A 25,867-nucleotide genomic window follows, 5' to 3' on the forward strand; every position below is an offset into this window, starting at 1 on the left:
ATGAATGGCAAGGTTTCGATCAGCTTGGACAAAATTCTGGTCGAGTTTGGTAAGTCATTATATCATACATTTTTTATTAACAATTACTTATGCACTTCATACAGTCAGCTTTATTTTCTGCTTTAAACAGTTTTATTAACTTCAAATAAATGTGTAATATTAAGCTTTTGTTCTTTGGCTACATAATATTAGCTGGGAGGTTGTGGAGAGGAGTCCTGACAGGTATTTAATAGGAAAATTTCTATGTAGATATTTTGCTAAAATAGTTGTTAATTAGAGTTTGCGCAATTAATGCTGCACAGCATGTTTGTTTCACAACTCCACTCGTATACATGTATATAATGAGGGGTTAATTTTCTTCTTAAGCTTCCCAGATAGAAAAGAATCGCAGTGCTAAGGAACATGTGGATCATCAGATAAATTGTGAGTAGTGATAAATGATCATTTTACTGGATGCTGAACACCGATTTTGTTCCGTTAATCCTGGGACATGCTCTGTGTCTCGGGGGCGGAAGCAGGATAAACAATGGAAGCTGTCCCGTGTCCTGCTCTCACCCTGCCTCGTCTTTAGCCATCAATACTTGCTCATTCTCCCCAGCAGACTTTGCTTTTGCTCACCACTTTTAGCCGAGGCTGCTCAGCTGCCTCATGGACAGGCAGTTTCATGCTGCGCCATTTCCTGCTCTGACTCTGCAGCTCCTCACAGTCACTGGCAGCCCTTTGATTCAGCTGTGCTTGCTCAATACATCTGCCACTTGCCTCCCTTTCTTTCTTCATGGTTTTTGTTCTTTCCAGATTTGGACCTCTGCCTCACTACATCTTCTCTCTTTCTGTTTTCTTGAAATAATGAAAGTTCTCTCAGTTGCTACTACGTACTCAAGCCTTGTTCTTCTTTTTTTGCAATCAAGCAGCTGGTTACTTTATTTGAAATTCAAAACAGTAAACCCAAAGAGAAAGTCTTGCTCTGCATCAAATTTGCTCTGTCCCAGGGCTTCCAGACAACACAATACTATGGACTTATGTCTGGACTGATTTTTTTAACCATGCTGCTATGTGGAATCACTTCATGAAGTCTGAAGAATAGTTTCTCTACCACAAACAATCTGAGAACATCTGTGCTCACCTCTGGTACTTCATAGGTAGATATTCAAGCACATAACCTCCATTAAAAAAAAAAAAAAAAAAAAAGCAGAAGAGAAAATTCGGGTCTAATGGGTGTTCTTTTTGATTATAAAATTTCTAATAATCTTCACTGATATGTCCAGGTACTTATTCATTAAGAAGATTATCACAATTAAATTGAAGCACCTTAAACATGAAAACATCTGTAACACTAAATCTGGCACACCTTGGATTCTGGTTTAATTCTCCAGTCACACAACTGAACCTGAGATAAGGCTTTTCTTAACATTTATGCAGGCTTAGGGTAAATGCTCTTAGAGAAAACCCAGGGGCTGTGTAGTAACATGGCATAGCTGCTTTTGTGTTCAGAGATACCTAAATATGTGTAAACACACAGCCAACACTCAGGCTTTTAGCAGCTTGGGTTAAGTCTTCCAAAAACTTAGCAAAAAATAGCAACACTGATGTAATTTTGTCTCTGTGTGAGTATTACTTGGCAGATGAACAGCTGTAACATTCAGCCTTGGACTTTTGGTGTGAGATTCATGAGGCTCTTTGGCTACAGTCCCTTTCTTACCAGTGGAGGGAAACAGGCACTTTTAGGATGTGATTTACCTTATCCTGAAGAAACAGGTTAAAGTGGGTTAGATAAAGTCAACTTTTAAAATGCCAGCTTCTCCCAGCTGCATGTAGCTGCAGCCATGGGTGAGCTGTTCTGAAGAGGGTCCCTGCACTTTGGGGTGAGGTGGATCTCACCCACCAGGTCCTTGTGAAAGCACAGGGTGAGTTGAACAACTCACAGAAGTGCTTGTCTGTAAAAAAAATACTCAATGAGATGTGAAGTGTTTATTTTGTTAATAATGTTATGTTAAATTCTGGTAAATCTCAAAAAGCAGGGTTCTGCTACACTCAGCTGTTTGTTTACAGAAATGAAGCCATGTCAGTTGTCCAATATTTATGCCTCATGTTGAGTAAAGACAAGTTACTGACTTTAGATATTGAAAATATTAAGGGACTGAAGATAACTTAAGGATAACCCAAGATATTAAATGACATTGAGAAATTTTTTCTTTTCACTGTCTGACTCTGTGAGAAGTGGTTTATTTTTCTGCTATAAATGCAGATGCTGTTGAAAATTAATATATAGCAAATAGTGCAAAACCAGAGCCAAAATTCAGGAAAACTGAAGTTTCAGAGCAGTAATTCCAACAACTCAAGGCCCATGTTGCATCACTAAGACGCTCTTCCCAATGGAGTAGATGAGAGAAGGGCAGGATGTGATTGACTTCTCTGTAGGGCCACCTACTCTGGCATTTAGTGCTTCAGGGCAGCAGTGATAGCAAGGGATGATTTAGCGCTGATAAATCTGAAATCTTGCATAGAAAAAAAAGAATTTGAAAATGCAGAGAAAAAGCATTCACCAAGTTGTGCCTATTGCATTGCAAGGTGAGCATGCATGACAGCTCTCACAGCTTTTACTTGTGAAGAGAACACTGATCATGTTCAACAACATGGAATCTTCTCTAGCCACTCATTCAGAAAGTGTTATAAGCTGTCTGCTGTCAGAAGAGGCAGAATTAAGAGTTTGCCTTAAGAATCTCCACAAATATCATAGTCCTTGAGAACCTGTCATTATAAAGCACTTTTTAATTAATTAACCTGTGTCCTATACCAATTTATCATATATGACAAATTCCTACTTGAGTAAAATTCCTTTTTATTTTATTTTTTCTTTTTCTGTTTTCCACTAATTGCTTATATGCCTTTTGTGATGTTTTTTATTTTTTCCTTATTGTAGTCAGCTTTCCCACTCAGAACATTTGACATTCTGGGCTTCTGCAAAAGAATGCAAATGTTTGAAAGAGGGTCCTGGTTCTGGATAGAGAGTGAGGAGTGTTTCAGTGGGAACACTGAACTGGGGAATGCCATTAAGAGTTACTTCAGTTCTATACAGACTGGGATTCAGAAACAGCACAAATCATGGCAGTGTCACAATATTCAATGATAATTAAGGTACTCACCACACAGCTGAAAATCCCTGTTCTGACTGACTTTGTTGTTACCTTGCTTAACTGCCAGCTGCCCACTCACCTGCCATTATGGAGATTAAGTTTTTAGGAAGGAATTTTTAATCATTCTAAATATAGACTTTTTGTTTCATGGATTTGTTGAAAATGCATGAATATACTTTCAAATTTATTTTTTAATTTCAGTGTACACTGCAGAAATCACAGAAAAAAAGAATGAAATTGCTTGGTTGGAAGAAAATATAAAGAAAAGCAATGAGGCAATTGCTGATTTGCAAAAGCACAACGAGAGCAGCAAGAGGCACTGTGATGCGTGAGTATGGAAGAGCCTGAGCTCTGAGTTGTGCCTGGCACTAAGGAAGTCACTGAGGAAGGAAGGGAAAAATAAATGTAGGTGTGTTCTGGCAGCAGTGATGTTAAAGAAAACTTTAGTATTCTCCTGGTTTTTTTAAACTGCAAATCTTTAGGTATAAAAATTACCCATTCGCTGAAGAAGAATTATAGAAAAGCAGACTACATTTAATTTTGGGTTGATTTTTTATTTAAATCCCCAGTTCTCAGAAGATCACAGGTACTATCTTTGCAGCATGCTAAAGTATTAATGCAGTAAGGTAATAGAAGCATAATTTTTCTACACTTGGATGCACCTGAGTTTTGTCAAATTTGACCAATATTAAGAATGCTGTTTAAAAAAAAGGCTTCCTAAAATTGAACATCTTTCTATTCTTTCTTCATCATATGTTTCAAGTGACTTTTTGTTCTACCCATATTTTTACACCAGATGTGCCATAACTGGCTCTCCACACATGTGTGTGTTTCTGCTGGCAGATTCCAGTATCAGTTTTGCTCCAGACTGCAAATTTGGGCACAATCTTTTGGTGCATGCAATGGGCTGCCATTCACAGTTTTCCTTACATAAATGTTTGTATCAGATAATTAGTTCAAGTTTAAATGCTGATCACTTTTGGATCTTAGTAATTAGAAGCTTTTCAAGACATAATTTAGCTACAAAGAATTTCATCTTCCTGACACGTAATTTTTAAAAATTAAAACCTCAGATGTTTGCAAGGATAGCTGAAAAGGCAAATCTATATTTGACAATACAGAGAATTTTTCCAAACTGATAAAATCCACCAGAGTTTTCTATTTCTCCACAATCTGACTAGTTCCTCAAAAGCTGTAGTGAGGATTTTTTGGGCAAATTACGTTTTGTTTTCTTGCAATTCTATACCTAAAGGCAAGTACTTCAATAAAAATATCTATGACATACATTTGAAATTATTTTTTGCAATTTGAATGGAGACTGTGGGTGTTTCTGAGAATAAAGAAGGAAGTAAAGGTGGCATTGGGGTCCTTTCTAGGTTTATTTTGAACTTTCAGAAAGAAAAAGCAAGAATGGAATCATTAGTGAATAAAGTGGGTGTAGTGGCTGGCTTATTTCAATGAATTGCCATTCAATACTGATTTGTAGCTTTACCATTAAATGAGTTGGGAAAAGATCTGACCTTGGTAAAAAAAAATCTATTTTTCCATCACATTAAGTTCTTGCCTCCAATGTAGTATAAAATGAACACAAGTTTATGAAACTATCCCCACTGCTTCCCTTGATATCTTTTTGAGGCTGCAAAATCTGTTTGCAAATGACAAACTGTTAAGTGATGCAAATGAAGGAGTAAAAAATTAAGGGTAGAACTAAGGATCTGATCTAAATTTTAATCATTGAATTCAATGGGTTTTGGCTCAAGTCCTACAAAGAATAATTAATGGCATTAGTGTAAAGAGACTGAAAATGAGAAGTGACTCATGAATGAATACATGTATTCATAGAAGGACAATGCTTGCAGAAGAGTAGAGACTTTGTGTCTTAAATTATTGGAAATGTCATTTAACGACAGACTGAAAACTGCAATAAACAAGCCCTGGCTATAAGATCAGACAATTAGAGCACTTACACAGTAGAATCACCCCAAACTTCTAAAATTTATTCTAGTTGACACTCCATCTATACTGGACATGATTCTAATGTTAGTTTTGTAAATTCAGATACTGTTTTGGAGTCACAATCACCCTCACAGTTGACTAATTGCCAGTGATAGAGCTCAACAGAGCTCTCAGAGAAGCAACGTTTTGTCTGGGCTACAAGACATTCTGAGTATATCAAAGCAGTTTTGAAGATTCTGAGCAAAATACAAGGTTCTTATATTCAGCAAGTCTAGAGAAAATATGATTTATGGGATAGATGTATTGGGATAGTACTGTGTTTTCTGAAGAAATCCATATTGGTCTATGTAAAAAAGACCTGAAGGCAGAAAATGACCCAAATGAAACATATTTTTAGACAAGTGATGGCATTTTGCTAATATTTAGTTTCTTGAAGGATTCAAACTAGAAATGTTGATCCCAGAGTGGTAAGAGGTAGTGAAATTCTGCTGATGGAACCTATTCCAATTTTATTATTTCTCTTACAATTTTTAAATTTGGATGAAAGGATCGTGGGATTTAATGGAAATAGAAGATAATTTTAAAAAGCCACATGAACTCAGAATGTTGTTAGGAGAATTGTTGTCTTGTGCCAAGACAAACTGCAGGATCATTTTATTGCTTTCAGAGTAGTGTGGTTAAAGATCTTTTCTATACCCTGGCTGATGAAAGGAAGGACAAATAAATGTGAAGGCTACCAAGGACATCCATGAGGCAGTGATGCATTTTGCAAACAAGTAAATGAGCTGCTTGAATCCTGCATGCCTGGCTGTGTTCACAAACCACTGTTCTTATACCACATGTTTTTTCATGTCCACAGAATAGATGTGAATGAAAAATGTAACTCACAGCATGGCTTGTGCTCTGATTAATAAAATCTCTATGAATTTTACAGCTCAGTTTGGTTTTTTTTTTTCCTCCATAGAAAGTAATGGAATTTTCTGAGTAAAAGAACAAAATAGTGTGTGGTGTGCAAGGACATTTTTATATAAGTATGTTGGTTTCTGCTTTTGAAAAAAATCTGACCCTTTTGAAATTCAGCTTTCTGTAGAATTTGCAGGACACATGGTGAAGTAACATTTTGTAGTTCCACTTTTAATCACCAGTGGTGATTGAAAGACACCAGTGATGTCCAACAATTTGTGCCAGGAGTGCTGCATGGTTCATGCTTCTTATACCATTTTTTCCCTCCAACAAGATTCTTTCTTTTCAAAAACTTTTTAATATGCCTCTCCTAAAGATGACATCAGAATTTCACTTGAATCAGAAAGTCCACCTGCCTGTTTTTCTGGTATTCCCATAGCCAAGGCAGAGCTATCTCTAATGCCTGGATGTTGAGAAAGTCCTGCTCTTTCTATAGTCCTTAGAATTCAGTGAAGCTGCTCTGCTCTCAGTACCATCCACAGCCTCCTGCTGCAGGAAAATCACTTTGATGCCTTCTGAGCAGGACTTGCTTGGCAAATGGGGAAATTCTGAGTGCATTTGGGTGTGAGATGGGTGCTGGTGATACTGGTGAAAATGAATGGGTGTCTCCAACAAGAAGATTCAACATATCTAAAGGATTTATTAATGGTGATGTGTTGAGGACCTAAAATGTGGATTTAGATGCCTCATTACTTATCATTAGCTCAAAAAAATTGTGACGTTCATTCCATTAATTTCTTAAAAAGTGCTTTGTAATGTTTCTTAATTCTAAATATATATATTTTTTATTTTCTTCTTGAATTTGCAGGTTTAAAATATTAACAAAATAAATGTATGCCTGCAAAAGATTTCATTTATATTTAACTTTCAAAAAATTAATAAATCATTTGCAAGCTAGCTAAAGTAACTAGGTGTTTTCTTTTCTAAATGTTTTTTACTAAGAAAGACCACTAATATGCTTTTATTTTTTGCTTAATTTGTCCACAGCTGGAGGCCCACCTATGCAATTCTTCAAAAGCATGGAGAATATTTGATAAATGAAGTGAAAGCTTTAGAGGAAGACACAGAAATTGAGAGGTATCTATGATCACATAAGATGAGGTTTTCAGCAATAGTACTGACTAAACTGATCAGCAAAGCTAGTGCTGTCTGCAAGAAAAAATTGTTGCAAACTTTTCAGTTTATAGTCACTTATAAGTGACTGAATAATTGAAAGAATTTTTATTTACATTACTATGAGATCATGTTATTTTTTAATTGCTAAAGAAATATGGTATGAATTCTTGAAAATCATTGCTTCCCATCATAATGCCTATTATAATTTTTCAGAAAATTGTATGATTTTTTCAGAAATATTTTTTTCAGATATTTTTCAGAAAATTTTTTTCATAATTTTCCAGAAAATTGTATGAAAAGCCCAATGCATAAAAATAATGTTTTCAGGTAACAGTTAGAAACATTTAGATAATTTTATGCTTTTCCTTATTTTTGAATATGAATTGCATAGCATTATCAGAATATACAAATCAAGTTTTTTGTATACTGTTGTATATTCTTCAAAATAACCACAAAACATGCAAACTCACTCTTAGGTCCTGAAAAATGAGTAAATAGCTCAGAAAATCCTGGTCTAAAACCATTTTAAGACTAGTTGTGGGCAAGCTTCTAGTCAGCATTAATTGCAAATTCAATTCTGTTCAGTGAGTGGCATCTCAGCTCTTTCATCTTCATTAATTAGACTCAGAATTTAAAAGAAATTATTAATTGTGTAATGTAGCTGCCTACAGTCAATGAAATAAAGAACAGACCCTGAAGATTCTCACAGAAATGTTCCAAATGTGCTGTGCCAAGGTAACCCTCCAAAGTTCTGCTGAACAAAGTAAAACTGATCTCCAGTTTGGGGGGGCTGCTCACCTGCACTGCTCTGCCTGTCAGGGGGTGGAGGCTGCTGCCCTGTGGTGCAGAAGTCATGGCAGACCCCTCCAGATACCTAAATACCAGTTAAGAGTTGAAAATTTAGGCAATTTAAAACATTGCCTTGGAGTTTTTTGTAATCATTCTTTTTGCCAGTTGTCCAAGACAGCAGAAACAGCATGCCTGAGAGCCTTTAATTAACTCACTTAGTAGCTTATCTTTCTTCTTCCTGTTCAGAGCTCTAAATTTGGTGAAAAATAAGGCTAAATTGGCTTTCTATGAGTATATGATTAAGCCTTTTTGGCCTTCACTAATTTGAGCTGACAAGCCAAAGAAGCATTACTTTTAAATTGCTTCTTTGGATAACTAGTTGCAGTTCCAACATGAAAGTGTTTGATCTGTTTTCCTGAGCTTAATTGTAAGACATCATGAATACAAATCACAAAATAAATTTAATTCATGCATTTTTCAAAACTGTGCCCCAAATATAGTCTATCTGCACCAAAGCATTTGATGCTATGTTCAAGTCAGCAAGATGTACATTCAGTGAATTCTAAATATTTAAATTAGGAAGGAAAATAAGTGTCTTTAGAACTCTATGAGCTGAATGTTCTTTTTAATCTGACTTTTGGGGGCACTGAGGACATGCTGCTTTATATGGAAAGATGTGTTTTAAAGATGGGCAGATCAGTTCATGTTTAATTAGGCACTTATAATGGAGGTTTATAAAATGTTCCACATTTTTTGTTGTTATTGGTTTCAAAAACATATAAGAATGTATTTATGAACTGGAAGTTAATCCTGAAAATAAGTGATATGAAGAAGGAAAAAGTAATAAATTGCTATCCACATAATGTTCAGGGGCTTGTGAGTGCTGCCTTTTCCCTGTTGTAATTAGATTAAAACTTTTTCTGATTAATGTGAACAGTGGTGAATTCTAAATAGTCTGTGTTATCTGCATGAACTGCAGGATGTAAATTACTTGGAGAAAATATTAAAAATAGTGATGATTACTCAAGACTACTAAACAATACATGGCCACAAATATTATCTGTGAAAAATAGATTTTGGGAAAAGAAGATAAAGTTTTAGGATTATATTCATAAGCTTGAAATGTACCTGTTACAACAAATTACTTTACATATTTATATTATTTATATCTATTTGTAATGCATCCTAAGTTTATTAGCAAATTTATTTTTGATCAGTTATTGCTGTAACATTTATTTAATTAAATAGAACTGAACATTTTTCATCTTTCACACCTGAGAAATTTTGTACAGTATACAGAAATATTAAGTAAATAAAAAAACTTAGATTCCTGAGACCACCTATGTAGAAAAGCACATAGATTAGTGTCATTTTCTATGTGAAGTTTGGGAAATATCAATTTCTAGGTTTGATTCACAGTGTTGACCTACAGCTTCTCTCCTCTAAATTTTAACAGTCAGTTTAACAGGAACTCTTGCCTGGAGTGTAGTTTGATTTGAAAATTAGAATCTGACTGTGTTTTGCCTTGTGAATTTGTTTTCCTTTTGTAAGAGCAGAAGATTCTAGTATTGAATTTAGACTTAAGTTTTTCTCTCTGCCATTGCCTGGCACAGCCAGTGGGCAGCCAGGGCTCTCAAATGCAGCCTTTCAGTCATGCTGCAATTAAATGATAAATAGCAGTTGGAGATAAAATATGTTCCTTAAAGGGGAGTCCCATTGCTCTGCAAGTGGTGAGAGCTGTTCCTTAATATAGGGGCAGGTTAAGAGGTGGATTTCTGGCTTTAATTGCTTTTATGCACCCTAGTTCTTTCCATAAAGGAATTTTTGCTAATCCTTAGGTGTACTAATTATTTTATTTTTTAAAATTTGCCTCTCCATTGTTCACATGAGTTTTTCCTGCATTAATTGATGTAACCTACTTCAGAATTCATAGCTATGTGGTCACATGGTGTCAGTGAAGTTACATTTAGTGTAACATTAATTTACAGGGCAGCCCCACAAGAAGCTGAGTGTTCTGGCTCTTTGCCACTTAAACATTTAAGTGTTTGCTTAACCTTAAGTATGAATAGTCCTGTTGTTTCAGTGTGACTGATGTGTGTGCTTAAGGCTTCCCCAAGTCACACAGAGATTACTCAGCATCTCCTTGGAGGCAGCTCTCAGTCCAGTGGTGCACCAGGCTGCTCTAAATATGGGAGCTTTGGCCAAATTCTTTCCCTCTGTAACTTTGATCCAGCTCCACCAAAACTGATGGAATTGTGCCAACATGCACCAGCAGAGACTTTGGCCTGCAGTGAATTTCATGATAATTACACAGGCAAAAACACATTTGTCATCTGCCAGGCTGCCTTTGAATATGGTATGGTCTACATTCCCCTCAGAACAGGGAGCTTTGGCTGGTTTTTACATCATGACTATTCTTTGTTACATACAACATAGCCTTCCCTGAATATAGCTGGAAAAGGAAAAAATAAAGCCAAACATTGCCATATCACATATAATCTGACTTTTCTTCCTATGACAGCAGCAAATTAACTGAGCTGATGCCAGAATTTATAGTTTTTTTCCTTATAAACAATGGTTTCCTGTGAAAAAAAATTAAATTACATGTATTTTTATAGGAAAATCTATGAGGATTCCTTAACCCAGTGTAGGATGAATTTGGAGGAACACCACAAAAAATATACAGAAACTGCTCTGGCCCAGAAGTATTACCAAATAAAGGAAGAAGTTGAAGAAATTCAAAAGGGAGTTTGGAAACGCCTTGAAAAATACAAATGGAAAGAAGATGTTTGCTTGGATATTCTGGGTACTGCTATTGTCAATGCTCTTGCAATAAAGCCTTTTGGCAGTGCACTGCACATTAAAGGTGCCATACAGAAAATCTCTAATTTTCCAAAGTTTCCTTTAAGCTAATAAAATATATTCTCTTTGTCACACCATTTCTAGGGAAAAAAAAAACCTGTAGCAAATAAGAATTTAGATTATACATACTGATGCTGCTTCCTCAAACCCATAAATGTAATGGGGAGAGATTTGTTATTGAACTTCTTGGGGTAAAAAAGTTCTAAGATTTCTTTAGATCGAGCCTCTCAAAATTATAAATTTAATGTTCATCACATTTTAGTGCTGTTTTAATGCCACTACTGTTATACTGCAATCTTTGTTATCTATACTAAGCCAGGATAAATGCTCCTGATCTATTAATTTATCTTGTATTGTTTAAGAAAATTGATTTGTTAGTTAATGATCTGAAGGTAAATTTGATTTTTGCAGAGGCTGTTCCTTTTACATCCATAAATGATTGGGCTGAACGTATGTATCCTTGATTTCTAGTGTTTGTTCAGTTGTCAGGAAAGAAGTTTTATATTTACCTTTCACAACTTTCTATTAGAAAAGATAGTAATTATTTATATATTTATATATTTATATATTTATATAAAATATATATTTATATGTATATATTTATGTTTAGAGTGGCAGCATTGGCATTTCTCTGTGAGAAAACTGGAGGTCAAAGTCAGCTATTCAGTTTGAATTTATGGGAGCATTTTGGGTAAAGAATAGAAAATTTCATTTAATAGCATATCCATCAAAATGCTTCATTTAGGAGAAGCTTAATAGATGTTAGAGTTGAAGATTTGCCAAGGAAATGCAGATTTATTAGGGCTTCCTGCACCTCTACCATTTGTGTTATGGCATAGAGAGGTCAGGGATCTGGTGGCATCCCTTGCTTGAGAAAATATATTGTTGTAAAATATATTCCATATATTGTTGAAAAATATATTCCATGACTTGGAAGTGCCTCTCTGAGGAAAAAAACACAGGAAACCTTGCAGCTTGCTGAAGCTGCTGCACAGGAAACCATCAAACTGGAAAAAGAAGCTGAAGAATTACAAGTGAAAATTGACTGCTTAGAAAAGGTAACTGTATCCTAATTTTATTTTATATAAATATGTGTTATATATGTATATATAACAGTATATGTATATATAACAGTGTTATACATAGCACTGTTACATTTTCTAAAACATCAAAAAAGTAGTGTATTTCAATCTCACAGACAACAGGATGATCCCATCCTTATAATTACATTTCTATAGCATCACATGTGTTTTCTTAGAGAAGAGGGGGCCATGGATGTGAAGGATTTTACAGTTTCCTTTCTGCTGGCCTCAGTTTGTGGCACAGTTTCTGCTAAGGCACCGTGTCACGATGACTTTGGTGTCAGCTCAGGAGAAGACATTTGAAAATGGATCAGGGCCACTCCTCAGTGAGCCCCAGGGTTTGAGTGTGTAGCTGTCACCCAGTGTGTGAAAGCTGCACACTCTTTTTCCTACTGGCTTTTTAAGGGTTTTTGTTTAACTAAATATGGTTTACAATAAGAGTAATGGAAATTCTTTCTCTCCTTATTTTTTTCCTCAAAATATATGTGTGGGTATGTAACACCCAGCAGTAGAACTGGCTGATTGACTAGGAGAAATGCTGATTCCAAAGGGAGAATCTTCAAAATAATCAAAGGGATTTTATCAGTACAGATTTTGGACCTACTCCTCTGTAAAAGGTCTCTCCTAAGCCTGAGTAGCCCAATCTTGTAAAGGTTTAGTAACTTTTTATGGGGATTGCATCTGGGTGCTTTTACCCATCTGTCTGGAGCAGATGATCAAGGACTCCATTCAGTGCCTTGTGCTGATAGCAGCACATTTTGCACAGGTGGGTTTTCTGTTTATATTCTGTCATCCTGTTTGACACTCCTGGTTCCAGACTGAAGTTCCCAATGTGGTTTGTGCTGTGTAAACAGAGAGAAGGGATGTGATGAATTTGTTTATAGCTATGAAGGAGACCATGTAAAGAGCTCCAGGTTCTGACATTTACACCCATGCTCCAAAACTTCTCTGTTTATTCCAGTTGTTACAGTTGACCCAACAAAAAAAAATATTGCCTCTTTTTAACCTTGTTCTCCTCGTTTCTTCAGAACCTTTTGGCTACAGAAACTACTACTGAGCATTGATTCATCAAGTTTAGAAAACTTTTGCAGCATGTAGCTAAAATACTTCAAATTTTGTCAATTTTTTTTGCCATTTGTTGTTTATCTTTTAAGAGCTTCAAAGAGACTAAAGAAGATAAAAATAATTCCAAAAAGATTGAAGGAAAAAATCAGAAAATTCTTGAGAAGCCAGAACTGTTTAAAGAAAGGTACACTTCAAAATATTTTTTCCCCTTGCTTTTATCCAGAATACTATGTCAGAATTTACACAAAGACTGCTACAAAACACAGATTGTTGTTCAATAAGGACTGACAAGCTTCTCTAATCCTGGTCATGTGATTTAATTATGTAATTTTAAAAGTTTTATGTTTCTGGAGGTTAAGATAGTGACAACTTTTGATTATTGGAAGCTCAATGTATCTGGAAACATGCTATAAAAATATTTTGTAGAAGCATTTTCTCCTCAGCTACTGCTGAGAGATCTGTGTGAGTAGTTTTGAATGCAACTGCAGTGACTGTGCAGTCAGAGATAAAATAACATTAACTCTACTAAAGATATGTATTTGGAAAAGGAGTCAGGGTTCCACATGTCAGTTGTCTTCACCTCTGAACTACTTAAGAAATTTAACTCTTAATTTAGCTCTTAAAAACAAGCATGAGTGAAAGTTTCATAGACAGGATTAATGGCTTAGTAAATTAGTCAGTGATCATTTACAGCTGGGACTCACTTTAATTTGAGCTCAATTACAATGACTGAAAATCACCATGAGGACCATCTTGCACTTCTCTAGAGTCCTTGGGAATGTTAAAACATCTCCTGTTGAGCTGGCACTTTTAGACCAAAATCCATTTTAAAGGAAAAATATGTCTGAAAGACTTTGTCTAAGTAATTTTGTCTAAGTAATTTTGTATTATGGTGTGCTTGAAAAAGAATCCTTTTGGGCTTTAAGTAGGCATTTAGTGGAACACATCTATAAAAAAGTGTAGTTTTAGTAATATTTTTTTCACAGGGAAAGTATTTCAAGTCTTTAGTATCTTCTTACAGACCTATGAATCATTGAGATGATCATTTCTGTGTGGTGTAGCCTTTGCACCCATTTTACCTTCTCATGTAAGAATTTTGTAATTGGCAAGAACAGAAACATGGGAAAGCAAGAAATCCCCCTGGTTTCAAGACAAAGTAAAAAAAAAAAAGATGGAAAACACTCTGTTTGAATTTTCAAAGAAACCCATGTGTGTTAAGTCTGCAGAACAAAAAACACCAGTTAAAGTGCTGCTGTAAGAGGCAGAGATCCATGCTCTGGGTGTGGAGGGGTAAGAATCCCTCAGTGAGGCTCCTCGTGGTAAGGAATCCATAAGGTGCACTGCCAGGTCTGCCATTTGTACATTTATTTTCCTGTCATGGAGTGTGCTTGTACCTTCACCTGAAGTTGTGTATGTTCCACAACATAAAGACTTGTAGAAAATGGCATAAAATTGGCTTCTCAGTATTTTTATCTTACATTGGTGTACTAACCAAAGTCTTCACTAGAAAGCGTGGAAGTGACTGCTCAAGTAACTGTTGGTGTTAAAAACGGGTGTAACATGAAGCTGTAAAAAAAAACCAAAAAAGAATGTCACAGACATCTTTTATGAAAAATCCTTTCCTTAGGATTTTTCCTCCTGAGAAGCTGAGAGGCCTCAGGGACAAAATGTAACCAATGGTTATCTGCTGCTGTGGAATGCAACAGGTGCATCTGGGATGGGTCTCATGTGGTTGTTTCTAATTAATGGCCAATCACAGTCCAGCTGGCTCAGACTGTCTGTCCAAGACACACAAGCCTTTGTTATTCATTCCTTCCTTTTCTATTCTTAGCCAGCCTTCTGATGAAATCCTTTCTTCTATTCTTTTAGTATAGTTTTAATATAATATATATCATAAAATAATAAATCAAGCCTTCTGAAACATGGAGTCAGATCCTCATCTCTTCCCTCATGCTAAGACCCCTGTGAACAGGGTCACAAAAGAACTCTGAAGAAAAAAACCCAGTCAGAAACTGTGTATAGAGAAAATGAGCCATAGGAAATAAAACCTTTGCAGACTCAAAGCAATGTACAAAAATAAACAGCAGAATGTGGGTGCCAAAGGCAGGAGTTTCTTTCAAGCTGTCCTGCAGCCACTACAAAGTTACTACTGAGCAAAAAGATATTTGTGAAGAAAGGAGATATCTTCATCTTCTGCCACAAAAGAAGAAGAAATAAAAAGGAATTGTGCTGTGAATCTCCATGAAGTGGTCCAGACCAGCGTGAAACCAGCAGCAGCAAGGGAAAGAACTAAAGAGAGCAATGAAAGCACTGGGCAGAACAGATTGTACAGATTGATACCCATGAAAACCTTTAGAAGGCTTCAAGACAAGAAGCCAACTTGCAAGCCCATGAATAGGGGCTGATACACATGTTCTGCCCTGGGCAGCAGGATGCCAGGGGGAACAATTCCTTTAAAAGCCTGGAACACTGTTGTTTGAATCACTTAGGTCTGGCCAGGTGCTGGTTAGGAGTGTAAAACACAGATTCCTCTGCTCTTACCAGCTCTTGTCACTGATTCACAGCTCAGCAGTTACACTGACAAGCACCAGAGTTTAATTTCCAAAGCAAGAGCTCTCATCAATCAACAAACAGGACTCAGCTCTTTTTGAAGTTCTGGTCTTGATTTCTCAATTAGATATTCCATTTATTACTTAGAAAGGCTGGTAGTTGAACTGTGCTATGGCATATAGAGTGTTCAATCTCTCTGCTTTTGTAAAATGGTTGGGAGACATTTAATTCCATGACTCTGTAATTCTTTATTTCTTTTTCTTTCCAATTTGGTCATGTATTAATTCCATCTCTTACTTTCCAAGTGAGAGCTTTTGGCTACATCTTCACTTAAAGGAGATTCCATGGTGGATTATTGCAGTTCTTGCAGCATCTTTGCATCAGAAGTGATTGACTTCTACTGAGCAAGGAAAAAACCAGCTAATATAAATCTTAGAAAAGTACTTATGAAGTTGTTTCTGAATTTCTAATGTAAACATAGATGAAGAGCCAACTCAAAAGAATGCTCCTGATGAGAATATTGGATGTGGTTTCAGTAACTGTAAATACCACAGAAGCAGGTGTGATTCTTCATATGTATAATGAGATACACTTGATTCCTGTAGTGGAAATTAATATTAATCCTTGGGTTTCTTTATGCTACAAAGAAGAAAATACTACTAAGTAAATGGCAATTTTTTTTGGCTTAAGAATATCTGTTTTTCTCTTTGCACTTTAAAAAACACGTGCAGTATGGATCAAGATAAAGAGTTTTTATCTACTCAGATGTGTAATAACAATGAAGTAGAAAAAGAAGAAAAATTATTATTCTTGTTGCTGCAATTTGGATTGTTTTGAGCTCCATGATGCAGTTTTGGTTTTCTTCTGGTGGTATTAATTAGTGTCAGAGAAGATGTGCATGGTTTATATTTTATTAGTGCTTATGTAGAGGGAAGAGAGCAGGTGTAGAGCATTTGCATACAGTTTAACTGCAGGCTCTTTTGGAAGGCTTTGATACTTAAAGAATGAATATCTTAAGAACTTCTGAGTTCAGTTTGTAGCTCTGCCTTTGAAATGTTATTCTGTATAGACATGCACTGTAAGAGGATTTTTTATTTAATGGAGAGTAAGTCTTTAGAGCTATAGAGTTGTCTGCTAGGCTTTACAGAAGCACAAGGAAACTGACTCCAGGAACTTTTAAAAACAGAGTTTGACACCCTAAGTTCTGGGAAAAAACCCAAACCAACCAAAAAAAAAGACCCCCAACCACAACCCCCCATTATTAATGGCAATCTAACTGATGGCCTCAGGCACAGTAGCCTTGCTCAACTGATATTTGAATGATGATTGTGGTAAAATGAGCCATTTGGAACAAAGTGAAACAGAACTCAGCCAGAGTTCTGTGTTTAGCTCTGATTTCTCCATGCTTTTGACTCCCTGCATCTGAATTTACAGATAGACCAGCCACACATGTCTTGTTTTCTGTAGCATTCATTCTTGACACAGGTTTATCTAGAGCTAGTGTAACTGAAAGATTTACTTTGGATTTTAGTTTTTTAGGTGGTTTTGTGCAGTTTGTTCAGTCTCAGTCCTGCACAGCACCAGGTATGAATGTGATTGCAAGAGAAAATAGTCCTTTCATCAGAGATGCTTGGCTGAGGTGCTTTCAGGGTTTTATGAGAGCACAGTTCACACAGCTCACATCTATGTATATGAGTTTAATGCATTAGGTCCTTATATTTAGCCAGGTTTCTCAGTGGTATTTTTAAATTAGTGTTGCTAATTTTACTCCACACTATTTTATAAAGTGTATCCTACATTTTATCTTATTTTTGTTTATGGAGAATTTCAAGAAGAACAAAAAGACTGACTCAGTTCTTCATTTGTTCTGAACAGCATTGTTCAGTCAACTACAAACCAGATGTTGTAGCTAGAAGCACAGAGGCACTAAGCAGGAATGCCAGAGAGAAAATAAAATAGAACTCATTATTCTAAAAAATAGTAAATGTTCCTGTGCCAAACAGCCACTTTACTCTTCATTGTTCTGCTAACCTTTGTCTTTCTGCACTGTAAAGGGCTATTTACCCTACACAGATAATTACCCCACAAGTGAAAACACTTGCTGCAGTTTTCTCTTTTGTGTATATGTAGTGTGAGTATTCCAGACAATCTCAGAGAGAGAAAAAGTGGTTTTAAATGTGAAAATGTGATTTCAGAACTATAATAATGAGGCACTTTGATTAAAGTGCAAAACTCCACAATATTAATTCTTTTCTTTGATACTGACAAAATTTAAGCCAACAATGTTCTTATGATTGGCTTATTACTCCTTTATGGCCTCTTTTTCAGAGATATTCTCTCTCTGATATTATTTAAAGAAAACCTCATTTTTGTCAACTACTGGTGCTGAAGTGGTAGAACTTCCTTGACAACATCCAATGCCCTTGAAAATTTCACTTATTTGAAGCAGCTGTATTTTATGATTTCTTTTCTTTTGCAATGAGTAATTTTTCTTTGTAATTTAAATTTGCTTAGGGTGTTTGAAGAGCGTGAACACCCATGTTTGCCAAAGGGGAAACATCAGCTGTATAAAACATTGCATGTCCCGTGCATTCCTCGGAAATTTGTCCAGTCTGTACAGAGTTTTAGATTCTCAAAGCAAAGACCAGAAACAGGTGCAGTGTGTTTAATGACTTCAGTGAGCATTTTGGGTTATTTTTGTGCAAAAGAATGAGTAAGTGATGATAACAAACCTAGCGAGCTGCTCAACTATTTATAGTTGAATCCAGGCTTTCAGTGGAAGTTGGGTGATTACCTTTATTTATGTTCTGGAAATCTTGTGTGTCTGATTTCTACTTTGTCTGTGCAATGAGTAAAATAACACAACAGGTACACCCAATGTGTGGTGTCAGAAACATCTGAAAAGAATTTAATCTCAAATCTAAAATACCTTTAACACTGTTTGCATTAGTACAGTAAATATTAAACAGCTGTCATTCGTTTGGTACTTTCATACTTTGTGATAAGTTTCTTTTTGCTCTCTATTAAAAGGAAAATGTATAAAGTTTATTCCCAAGTTCTGTTTAACAATACCATACTTTGGATACTTAATCTTATTGACAATATTATGTAATATTTGTAAATTTAGGGAAAGAAGAAAAAGAAAAATCAGTGGAACTTTCAGTGGCCACCAGCAGTTCCTCCAGTCTTGCAGAAAATTTATCACAGGTGTGTTGCACTCCCACTGGTAAAAATATGAAGTTATATAATCTGTTTTATGTGGTTGTTTAAATCTAAAACATTTCAAATATACCTCATGGTATTATATCTAACATAAAACCTGTTAGCACTGTAAATTGCTAATCAAGGTAATCTGCAATTGCTTGGTAATGACAGCATAAATCTTTATTTTCATTCTGAAAATATCTGTGTTCTTACAAAGTGCATTCTAATGCCAAATCGAGGTGGACCATCTTACCAACTCATTTTGTATAAAAGTTTTTAGCATTGAAAATAACCTCTGTAGATTCTGTATGTAGGAAATATTTGGAACTTCAAAGGAGGATCAAAACCTTCTGTTACTGATGAATCATGAGCCATCTACCCCATAATGAAGGGTTTCATAAAGGACTGAGTGTACAGGACAGCCCACAGGTAACAGCTCCATTCTGAGGTTTGACCAGAAACAGAAATCTGGGCTGAGAGGAACAAAACCATGAGCCACAGTCCTTGGTGCACTGCAGGAGCCCACAAGTCCGTTTTCTATCTCTCACATATAAGAATATAGTTACTATGACCTTTTTGAAATGGTGGAGTGAGTTGCAGCTTTATTATTCAAGCACAATAAACTAATCCAGAAGAAAGCTGGAGGTATAACTTGCAAAGTTGTGAAAACCACCAATAGTCTCATGGAGTGCAAGACCATTCATAGGAGCAATAGATTGTTAAAATATTAAATGGAGAAATCAGAGGAGGTAAGGCCATAAGGGGTAGAAGAGTTTGTAACTGTGTTTGCTGTGCAGAAGCTTGGGGAAGTTTCTATCTTTAAACCATCTTTCTAAGGGACATCTCACTGGATAGATTTAAAATCAAAATTTAATGAACAACAAAAAATCAGGTAAAAAAAGTTAGCATAACCAGTTATGAATTTCAAGGGAACTGAAGAATGAGATGAGTAATCACTAAATGGTTTAGAATGAAGTCTGTGTGGAAGACAAAGCCTTCATAACACAAACCAAGTGGAAGGACAGTGACAGGATTGAGTGGGGCAAGACCAGAAGAAATTTCAAGCAATTCTGATTTGTGACTGGCTTAGGGAGTTGGAGATGATGAGGATGATGGAAGGGCTGTTGCCAGGGTAATCTAGAGATGAGGCTGGGAGTCTGGGACCTAGAATTGCACTTAGACAATTGTAGGAAGCAGTAAGTCAAGGTTAAGAGAACTTTAAGAAAAGGTGATGGCAACAAGGAAGAGAAGATGGAATCTGAGGAAAAATAAAAAGATTGGAAGAAAGAAGGTTGCTATGCTTCAGAAAAGGTGTGCTGTACACTACAGGAGTTGAAAGGCAGGCAGATTCTGCAGAACCAGCTCTTTTGTCCCCTGCCCTGAATAGAAATCAGTTGATACATTTTGTTAATTAAAAAGAAACAAGAACTAGACACTCCCTGTAAAATAATGTGTTATTTGATGCTGAGGCATAGATTCCTCACCCTGCCCCTAAGGCACAAATACATGCTACATAGAAGAGTGATGGCTTCTGCTCTGATGAAATTCTGTGAGGTTGGGAATATTTCCATATTTTCTGCAGTTTTTCAATCCCACATGAGACCTGTGCCAGCTGAGACTGATGTGGATGCTCAGTTGGCCTCCAGAGGCAGAGCCAGGCCTGGCCCTAGCCCTTTCTGTTTAAAAGTAGACCTTTCTGCTTAAAAGAAGGGATTTCCACTGTCTAAGGAGAAATCAGAGTGATTTCTGGCTCCAGCCCTGTGTTCTCAAGCACAAGCAACCAGGCTGCTGCAGCAGCAGCAGACTGCATGAAGTTTGTAAATGGCACAGCACTACTGGTGTTACAGAAAAGTTAATTAACCACATCTAGTTAGCAGAGCTGTGACTAAGTATTAGAAAATTGCAGAATACAGGGTATCATGCTGTCAAAATGTAGGTAAAACAAAGTTTTTACCTTGTCTGATCCTTAATTTCTGGTTGAAAGAAGGGATTTCCACAGTCTAAGGAGAAATCAGAGTGATACTGTTGAAGTGACAATTTCACTTGCTGCCTCATGTGAGTTTTTTCTGTTTTTTAGACAATGGTCATTGGCACTGCAGGGACTAATCGCCCACAAATTGCCCGAGTTCCATCAACAGTAAGCATAAAAAAACAAGTGAAATTCAGGTAACTTTTCTTTAACAAAATAGCTTTCATTCTTGAGGCTGGGGTTTATGAAAATAATTCACATTTAGGCAAACATTAAACTTTGTCTTTTAGACTGTCAGATCTTCCAAAGCCGTTGACTCCCTATCAACAGTTTGAGAGTGGAAATGCAGTAATGGGTAAAGTACTACTATAATTATTTTTATAAGGTTGAACCATATAGTTATAAACTAGGAAATTCTAGGGACCAAAGTTTAACTCTGGCATTGAGAGGGCCACCATTTGCATTTCTTTCCACCTTGATTGTTCAGCTCAAAATTTGAGTAGAGCAGACAGGCAGAGTCCTAATTTAAATAGAGACTTAACTGCTCAGTAAGGTGGGATTTAGTCTGTACTGACCATTGTGAGGGAAAGGATCTGTCCAACATCTCTTCACACCTGAGTCTCAAATGATTTGGGTAAAATGAAATCCAGTCTTAACATCTAGCCAGAAGGCATGAGAAAATGCAAAGAACATAAATATAATAAACCCAGTAATTTAGGTATCTTGAAGAATCAGATCAAGATTATTAAAGATGAAAACTAACTGGAGAAAAACATGCAGAATGCTTACAGAAAAAAAGCCAGGGTAGTTACAAATACACCTGTAGTTTTTGAAATCACAAGGAACTGAGCTTCAGTTTAAATATTTATTTTTCTAATTGAACTTCTAATTTAGATGCATGTAAGAGATTATAGCCTAGATTTTTTTACAAAGAGAATACAGACCTTAACCCACAGTGCTTGAAACATAGCACAGTCTGAAGCTTAGAGCGGAAACTCTGATAGCAGAAAGTCTGATAATATTTCTTCTCATTTCTCCTCCTGACTCTTGCCCAGTTCTTTAAACTACACTTCATCACTGTCACATGGATGTGCTTTTTATATTGTTCCCACCTGTTTCTATTGACTATTAGCCCTCTCAGAGGGTAATAGCTGGAGTAGACAAGCACAGCACTCTCAGGAACAATGGGCAGGTTTGAAGAACACACCAAACCACAAGCAGCAGCCTGAGTAATGCTTTGACAGCAACGAGTGGCAGAACAAGAGGTAATTGTTATGGACAGAGCCACAAAATGGGTTGTTGAGAAAACCACAGTCAGAACACTTCCTTACCAATAGCAATGCCAAGCTAGTGAACTTTTCTCAAGGATTCTTTCCCACAATGTCATTTTTCTGTGTTTGTTTAAAATGCTGTTATAATCCAGACAGTGCTGTCTTTTTTGTGCAGCAAGCCAGGAGGCCAAACATGTTGATGAAGCAGCAGATGAGCACATGGACTGTTCGTATGTACCTCAAGTAAGAAAAGCATTTCTTATGCCATAAGTAAGAAGTTTATTTAGAATAGTCAAATTATTTTGACATACTTGATTCAGTTGGCAAGAGGCAAGTCTCAGAGATTGGTAAAGTGTCAATTGGTGCATAACACTTTCATTAATGTGAGCTGATGAAATGTTTTGAAAAGAAGTCAGCATTTAAAACTCACTTCTTGCACAGAACTATAAATAAAGAGCCTCAGTGCTTTCTCCACTGAGAACATATTTACAGTTAAAAGGAATAATGATATTTTGGGAAATGTTGTATGTTATAAACATCATTGTATATTTCTTTTTAATAGGATGTGCACACAGGTTTTAAGCCAATTGAAGATAATCCTGACATAGAAGAAGAAAGTGCAGAACTTTTCTTAAGAGCACCTAAAACACCTGACTTGAAGGGGAAAAAACCACACTTCTTAAAAACACCTCTATTTGACCCGTATGATTTCAACTTTTATTTTAATTCTGAGCAAAAACTTGTACTCACACGTATTATATAAGCATTTCTGCTGTTTTTAAAAGACACTAGTAAAATAATTTTCTGGAAATCTCTTCTGAAAATATTTAGAATTTTTTCCGAAGCTATGCTTGATATTTATTACGTTTTCTTCCTACAGTATCATTTCCAGTTGAAGCTGTTTTGAAAGATCAGTATTTTGCTTAGAAATATATGATACACATTGTGTTTTTCTACAGTAATATTTGTCACTCTGATTTCTATCTTTAACAGGCTTTTTGGTTTTTTTGTTAAGAGGGCATGGAGTTGATAAGAACACCACCTCCCTTTACTTTAAATTGTGTTACCTGTTCTGTGATGCAAAAAGCAATTATTGATGGAAGCTATGGGGATGTAAAATAGTGAAAAAACAGGAAAAGGAAAAAGTAGAAGGAAAAAAGCCATCTACAGCACTTAAAAAGCTATTAATACAGTTTCTACATTTCTGTATTTACAGCATTCAAAGTTTAGGTTGTGAAGAAGGAACACCAAAATCTCCTGCTTTCTTTTCTCACCTCAACTTCTCCCAGAAGTCACCTGGCTTTAATTTATTTGATTCTTCTCTGTTTGGAGCACAAAATTCATCTGATGAGGTAAAAAAATGATTAATTGTGAACATTACATTTCCATGAAGCAAAATATGTGAACAAAACAGCATTGACACTGAATGAGATTTTTCAGACTGGCTATCTTTGCAGCAAGCATTTTTTTAATGTCTAGGTTATGAATCTCTCTCATCATGTACAAATATACAGTGACTCAATTCACCAAAAGGCTTCTGGTCCAGTGTTCCAGTGCAAAATTCAAGTTCTCTAGCAGAATTCATGACTCACATGCTTCTCCTGTGTGGTTTTGTCTTGATGAAGTGAAGAAAGTGAGAAGGGAAGAAAGGACAGTCTATTAGGGTTACTGAACAGCAAATATGGATTAGCTATACTCAAATACAGGAGCTAGGCAGGCAACTAAATGGAACAGGGAATGGAATCCAGGTCTTCCATTTTCTTTGCAGTGCTGTAGAGTAATTTTTCCTCTCCTGGGCTATTAGGTAGACAACTGGGGATCCAGGATAGATGCATAGGACAGGGCTTAGCATGACCTGTGTGTAGGAGAGAGCACACTGGTGTGTGGTTTGTGAACTGTTTAGGAATGAGGTGGGTTTTAAGTCACCCAGTGCTATCAGAACCCACATTATGTTGTGCCTGCTCAGCAGCAGAAACCAAGAATTTACCAGCTGTAGCAGATCTGGGATTCTTTAGAGTTACATGGGAATTTGAAGAACTTCAGTATCTATTTTAAATCTAAGAACTCATTTTAAGATTGACAAGTGGTTATCCTGCTACTCTTTCTGGCAATATGAGGCCCTGTTCAGTAGGAAGTATTTGTGTTGTTGCTTGGAGATTTTATAAAATGTCACAATTTGAATAGTTTTGAAAACATTTGGTTTAAAAACTCACCATTAAGTCAGGTCAGCTTTTGGATGTTATCAGTCTGGTTTTTTCCTAGAAGAATGGAGGAAGAGTGTTTGCAGCTGCATGCAAATATCATAAAACCCATCTGATCAAAGAACTTACCTTGCAACTTTAGGGACTGATAAATACCTTTAAATCCAGATTTTGTAAAGCTGCTAACATTCACTGAGTGTGTTTTTCTCACTAAAAGCCAACATATCAGCATTAAAATTTACTTTTGCCTTTCTCATTTGTTAAATAAAAAATCTGTTTACATTTCAGACAGAGGAAAATTATTCTCTGGGAAACCTGAACTCTCCGTCCTCACATGAAGATATTAGTAAGTCTGAAGCTCAGATGTACTTGTGTATATCAGCTCTCTTCTGCTTGTGCTCCCATGACTGACAGGCTCATGATCCAGCTTAACAGAGCTCCTTTGGTTGTCTGAAAGGATGTTCAGCTGTGATAGTGTAGCTCTGTGGTTTTTTGTGCTCATTTGTGTTTTAACTAAACCTTTAGCTTAAATCTTCCCTTGCATGTTGGGCTCCAAATGCCTGATGTATCATGGAAAAGAAGAGGTATGAGAAAGAAAGAAATAGGGATAGTGTTAGGTGTGTTTGAAGCAAAATGAGAGGACTTGCAAGGGAGAGGACAAAGTCCAAGTATTTCAATGAGTCATCACATTTTTCTCTAAATAAACACTTTTGCAGATTCTATTTACAAACACCTCAGTTGCAAAATGTATCATGCAGAAGTGTTTTGTTGTTCTAAACCTTCGAGTGCTCCACACTTTATCCCATGTCAATTCTAATAACAACCCCCTGGAAACATCATCTCTGGTGCAGCAATAAACACACAACTGTAGGGTGATTCTCAGTGGGATATTTGGCACAATATGTTAATAAAGAAACATGTGCTGAATGCAGTATTGGCTCAGATTTAATCTAATAACAAATATTATATGTATTCCATATAGGTAGCTTCTTTGGGAAACCAGAAAATGAGGATGCATTTACCTTTCCCTTCCCCTCGGAATCAACTTCTCATGCATTTGGAGATGGAAAAGATGATGTTGGTTTTTCATTTGCATTTGGACAGGATCAGAGATCACCACAGTCTCCTCCTCTGAAAGGTTTTCATTCTTCCACACAAAATACAAAGCCATTTACATTCTTTTGAATACCTTTGACTTCCTTTAAATTATTTTCCTACTTAGCCTTGACAAATGTTTCCAGTTTCTTGAGATAAAGTACAAAGCATTTCTTCTCCTTCCATTTCTTGTAAGAATACATAATTGCAATTGCTGCAATGTGTGTTCATCAACCACACATTTTGAGATTTCCTTACTTATCTTTGAAATGTGTTTGTTCATAAACTGTTATTATATGCTCTTACTAAATTGGCACTCACAAACAGAAATATCATTTTAGGGTAGATATTTTTGTTTAAGTCAATGTCAGTGTTAAGTCAATGTCTCTGAGAGCATTCAGCTTCTGATATAAACTAAATTACTTGTCTTAGTAAGGATGACTGTTGTAGCAGTTAAAGCTGAATTTGAATTAAAGACAATGTTCTTGAGTATTCTATGTATAACAGCTGATTAATAAAATATTTGAAATAAACATTTTTATTAATGTAATTTAAGTTTTGTAGGTATTTCTTAATATCTGAAGTGGAACAATGATGCAATTGCAATACT

At 36.1% G+C, this 25,867-nt stretch overlaps 1 protein-coding gene across 1 annotated transcript; it reads left to right on the forward strand.

Moving 5' to 3' along the window:
* Window positions 1-25,389, forward strand: C6H14orf39 (chromosome 6 C14orf39 homolog). Its single transcript, XM_077179430.1, has 17 exons — window positions 1-49; window positions 367-423; window positions 3,336-3,462; window positions 7,041-7,130; window positions 10,577-10,764; window positions 11,232-11,274; window positions 11,758-11,878; window positions 13,057-13,151; window positions 18,032-18,171; window positions 18,645-18,724; window positions 20,799-20,887; window positions 20,981-21,045; window positions 22,137-22,204; window positions 22,524-22,663; window positions 23,178-23,313; window positions 24,451-24,508; window positions 25,145-25,389. Exons 1-17 carry the CDS (start codon window positions 1-3, stop codon window positions 25,345-25,347), a joined length of 1,749 nt encoding a protein of 582 aa, XP_077035545.1. The 3' UTR covers window positions 25,348-25,389.
* The last annotated feature ends 478 nt before the right edge of the window (window positions 25,390-25,867 follow it).

Source organism: Agelaius phoeniceus, chromosome 6, assembly GCF_051311805.1.
Source record: "Agelaius phoeniceus isolate bAgePho1 chromosome 6, bAgePho1.hap1, whole genome shotgun sequence".
Lineage (NCBI taxonomy): Eukaryota > Metazoa > Chordata > Aves > Passeriformes > Icteridae > Agelaius > Agelaius phoeniceus.